General features: G+C 44.4%; 1 protein-coding gene across 7 annotated transcripts in view; it reads left to right on the forward strand.

Annotated features, from left to right (window-relative positions):
* Positions 1 to 5,379, forward strand: part of Lef1 (lymphoid enhancer binding factor 1) — a 113,578-nt gene that overhangs the window by 88,578 nt on the left and 19,621 nt on the right. For all 7 annotated transcript variants that reach the window (XM_021157756.1, XM_021157755.1, XM_021157754.2 and 4 more), the window contains one exon: positions 2,023 to 2,130. In XM_021157756.1, the coding sequence (XP_021013415.1) occupies positions 2,023 to 2,130 (108 nt within the window). The remainder of the gene's footprint in view (positions 1 to 2,022; positions 2,131 to 5,379) is intronic.

A 5,379-nucleotide genomic window follows, 5' to 3' on the forward strand; every position in this document is an offset into this window, starting at 1 on the left:
TGTATGTGTGTATATATAGTTTGTGTGTGTATATATATGTGTATATATATATATAAATTTGTTGTATATATATATATATATAGAGAGAGAGAGAGAGAGAGAGAGAGTGTGTGTGTGTGTGTGTGTGTGTGTGTGTGTGTGTAGTGTTCAGTTTGTTGAGGGTCTCCAGTGATAGGCTGCATCTCTTGAAGAAAGCAACCTTGCTTTCTGGCCAGAATAGCCACTGGTGCCCACGCATGCCTCTCCTTCATTTCCATTGGTATTATTATAATTATAATTATAATATAATATTTTATAACCAACGTGTATTGCTATGGGTGAGATGGCTTAGTAGGTAAAGGTTTGCCACCAGGCCTGATGACCTGAGTTTGATCCTGGGAACCACATGATGGAAGAAGAAAACAATTCACAAAAATCATTTTTAAACTGCCATATGTGTGCTGGGGTATATGTGCCTACACACACACACACACACACACACACACACACACACATTAAATAAATAAATATAATAAAACCATTTTTAAATTGTATCACCTGCCTTGCCTTTCTGCTCACATCAAGGCACCCATGTGTCATGAGCTTTGACTTTACCCTGTGTACTTCTAATACAATTCCAAACAAACACGGCTCCTGATCCAGCCCAGAGGCTGGGTTCAAGGGGATTTCAAAACATGTGGGCGTGGCTGCCTGGCCAGTGGGCTCTGCTGGCTTGGCAGGAAGATGCCAGGAGTCCTGTGAGGTGGCTGCCTGCTTCTCCTGTCAGATGAGCCAGAGCAACGAGCATCCCTGTTTCCTGCAGGAAAGATGCTGAGCCAGATCCTCACGTCCAAAGCCACACTGGTGGGAGCTTGTTCTCTCAGCAGCTTTCCCCTTCCTCCCTCTCCTCAAGCACCCACACCTCTCTTTTTCTTTCCTTTTCCTTTTTTACGTCATTGGTGGTAGGGAGTGGTGGTGGTGGTGGTGGAGTGGGGTGGGCTAGGGGAGGTACTGGAATTGGAATCAGTGAGTGGCACAGCTTGGTACAGAACAGGAGAAGGCAGAGGCTCCCAGCTACCTGAGAGACGTTTTGGGGGAAGGATTCTTCTTACTCCTGCAGCTACATCATCTTAGTGGGTGTGGTCACCTCCCAGTTAGACAGCGCCCACATCTCCATGGAGCTTGGCCCTGGAGATTTGGGGAAAATACTAGGAAACCAACTGCTGGAGACCCAGGCAAATGTTTTACATATATTTGCAAAATTAAAAAAAAAAAAAAAAACATAAGATGTCCTCAAATTCCCAAATGGATGCCTTGCCCCCAGAATAACAATTTTGTTACTTGGTGGTTACATTAAAAAGGCGAGAGAAGGGACTCGTAGGATGTCCCGCAGCTATGTGTACTCTCTCAAAAACCCCAGTTTCTTGACAAACAAATTAAGATGTTGCTTCTTGTTCCCTACTGGCCAGAAGCTAACCACAGTCAGAGTGTGCTATGCGGACGGTGTTATCAGTATTCTGTAGGTGTCTAAGTGTGAGGAGATGGGCTGGCTTCTGATGTCATACCTGTTTGGGTCACAAGATTTGGGTTCCAGAGTTCACGTGACAGGGTCTGGAGAGAGTCTGGGTGAGAAGGAGGCATGTTTGTCCTAAAAGGAATCTGGAAATGAACACATTTTGCATAAATAAGTGTTGTTTGGGCTCAGTTATCCGTGTAAAACTCCAGGCAACGAAAGTAGAACGCTAGATATCAGGGGTCACCTGTGAGAAGACTGGGTTTTTTTCCTGTTTATACTGGAAAAAGGAAGGGTGGGTGGCAGGTCTTTGTACTCCGACTGCTTTGATGCGTTGAATGTGATACAGGACCACGGGGCAGAGAAACCAAAATGTAAGTTTCACCCCAGCCTCCAGACTGCCTGGTGTCTGCAGCACCAGGTTTAACTGCTTCCAGTAAACCCATCCATTCCTGGAGTGTGAACCTTGAGTTGGCTTGCTGCCTCCTCGCTTACCTGTTTTCTCTTCCCCGTTTCCTTTTCCGTTTCAGTGGCACGCCCTCTCCCGGGAAGAGCAGGCCAAATATTATGAACTAGCACGGAAAGAGAGACAGCTACACATGCAGCTTTATCCAGGCTGGTCAGCGCGAGACAATTATGTAAGCCCCCTCTCTATCCCTGGCTTTTACCTCCCCATCCCCTTGCTCCCCGTCCCCACCCCACCCCCTCCCTGCTCCCCATCCATCTCAGAGGGGAATCTTTGGAGGATGCATGTGTCTGTACTGTCTCTTGTTTTGGGGAATTAACAAACTGTACAATAAAGATGTCACGAGTACATTGCATTTTGAAAACTTGACGCTTTTTTTTTTTTACTTGTGGCTGTGAGTTTTCTCTGTAAAACGAAGCTCTTTTAAAGTTCAAAACATAAATATTAAAATACTAGGAAAAAGATCTTTTTAAAAAAAACCTATAATTTCACCATGTAAAAGCAAGATTAATTATTAAATAATTACCACTAATCTTGCCACCTCTTTATGTTTTCTGTGTGTCTTTAGTTTCATATATAAGTAAAACGTAAGTGCATGTGTGTGTTTGTATATACATGTCTTTATCACGTGTTTCCTATTCTTCTCTGAAAATGTATTTTTTTTTCCTCTGAAGTGATATTTAGGACCCTATTCTACTAAGTGAATGTCTGTCTCAGTTTCTCGGTTTCTCCTGATTTTAGATTTTTGGTTTTTTTTTTCTCCCCTTCAGAAACACATAATCCACCCTGCATTGAATATGTCTGTGCAGAATAAGGGGTTTTCCCTCGTGCCATCATTTCTGCAGGATAGATTCATAGTACCAGGATGTTAAGAAGATAAAGCATTTTAAAGTTCTTGGTACATGTTGTCAGGTTTGTTTCCAAGTGACAAATGCTTTAGAAATCTTGCCCCATGTCTTGGTGACTGTTTTGACACAGTTTTAGAACTACTTGGGGTTTTGTGTTTTGTTTTGTTTTTTTGTTTTTTAATCCCACAGTCTATGTTCTTGGACTAAAACCAGAGTGGGGATTGTCGTGTTCTAGGATATACTAGTCTCAGCATCAAGAACTCCCTTGCTTATGTTGCCCGCTCTCTTACTGGAGAGCTTGAATATCTGGCATTGTCTTTAACTCTATATTAAGAATGGCATCTCTAAAACCGGGCGTGGTGGCGCACGCCTTTAATCCCAGCACTTGGGAGGCAGAGGCAGGATTTCTGAGTTCAAGGCCAGCCTGGTCTACAAAGTGAGTTCCAGGACAGCCAGGGTTACACAGAGAAACCCTGTCTCGGGTGGGGGGAAAACAAAAACAAGAATGGCATATCTAAAATTCTGTCATTATTATATAAAGTGACAATTTTGATCATTTAGATTCTTAATAGAATAATTTGAAAATCATTCTTAGACAGCTACAACAGGTGGCTTATGACAGCAAAAATTTACTGCTCGCTCTTCTAGAGGTTGAGCTATCTGAAACCAAGGGCCCCCAACAGGTTGGCTGTGTTCTCACCAGGCTGTGCTTACCCAACCAAGGACAAGCCTTATTCATAGGGTCTGTTTTCCTATCCCTACCTCCCAAAGGCTCCACCTCATTCCAGCACACTCTGGGGGGTGGTGGTGGCTGGAGATGTTATGATTTCAATGTGGAAGTGTGAGGGGGAGACATTGGTCTCATAGGAGACTAGACGCAGGCATATCACTCAGGCCCGTCTTGATTTAGAGCAATTGTCCCTTCAACAGCACATGTGAAACTGTGAATCAGTGTACAGTTTATTGATGGCCTTTGATGTAGAAGCTTCAGTTTCTACAGAGACAATGACAATTTGTGTCTGAGGTCATATGGCCCTTAACAGCCATTACAGCATTTGGACACATATGCATCTTTCTGGGAATGGGTTGAACATTGTTTCCTCCTCTATGTAATATATACTCTACACTAGTGTATACTCCCCTGGAAATGCCACTTTACTGTCCAGCATGTGGAGTGTGTGCAGCAAATATGACTTTGACAGAGTCCTGTGGGCAGCTCCTGGGAAGGAAGGGCACTGTTGTCTCCCGCGCTGTTATTTTGGTTGCTTTAATAACTGCCACATGCTGACATCCTACAGGATGTGCTTTCCACTCTCTCTGTCACTTTCTAATCCTTAGGACTGGGCAGCCAGTGTGTGAGGTCAGGGAGGTTAGGTCATTTGTCCCCGGCTGTGGAGTAGGTCGCTACACTGCAATTTAAATCCACATAATATGGACTTGAGGATCTGAAGGGCTTCTCTCCTGGGGTTCAGCTCCATGTCTACTGGCTTCTGTTCCCTGAGCAGTAATTACCATGTGCTTGCCCTGAGCCTTCGTCACACCCTTTTAAGGCGGGGGGAGGGGGGTAGCTCAGTCCCTCCTAAAGGGGTGCACAGTGTCCTCTTCTCAGTCCTTTGGCTGTGGCTTCTTCCCTGGGAGGGGACCTGACCATTATTCCCTGACCCGTGTACAAGCTTTGCCAAGTTGTGCCTTTATGCACACTTAGCATTGCTTGCCGAATGTCTTGAAAGTTTGAAGTTTACTTCTATTATTTGGGCTAACAAAGGAAGTTTTTGTGAAGCAACAGTACATAGATTTTCTCGGGAGGGTTTCCTGCCTCCCAAGATAATACAGTCCATGTCGTTTTGACATTTTATTTTTTTTAAATCTTGTGTGAATTAGTCAATCAATATATCCAAACTGGTCCCTCTTTGCTGTAAATTCTATATAGGTTCTCTCTCCTCACTGACTTACATAAAATACCATGCCGCTGTAGCAACAGAGCAAGCGCTACTTGCTGGCTGTGTGCAAGGTGTGGAGGTTGGAGAGAGGCTCAGGGCAGGGCTCAGGGTGCAGCTGGTGGGCCATGGCCCTGTGCTCAGGCCCAGGCAGGAATCTGCTCGGCAGAGGAGCCCGAGATCTATGTAAGGAAGAGGAGGACAAGACATGGGACCCGTGCAAATGGGAGCCAAGTGAGGCAAGTGCAGAAGGTTCTAACATGGCCCAGCCTCACAGGAACAGCAGGAAATCTCTCAGAATGAAGGATCCTGTTAACTATAGGAGGCATGTTCTTCTGTTTGCCCGCTCCCATCTCCTAACACCTCTGCTCACATTAAAGACGATTTTTGATGGTCGCTGATCTAGGCTGTTTGCTTTAGTGTTTAGGAAGAAAGTTTCAGTCAACTTTCTAAACCGTTAAGGCCTCATTCAGTCACCATGTGACTGGAGAGGAACACTGCTCTGAAGCACATAAATATATCTGTGCTTTTCTTTTCTTTTCTTTTTTTTTTTTTTTTTTTTTTTTTTTTTTTTTTTGGTTTGGTTTTTTGAGACAGGGTTTCTCTGTATAGCCCTGGCTGTCCTGGAACTCACTT

The sequence above is a fragment of the Mus caroli genome, chromosome 3 (genome assembly GCF_900094665.2).
Source record: "Mus caroli chromosome 3, CAROLI_EIJ_v1.1, whole genome shotgun sequence".
Taxonomy (NCBI): Eukaryota; Metazoa; Chordata; class Mammalia; order Rodentia; family Muridae; genus Mus; species Mus caroli.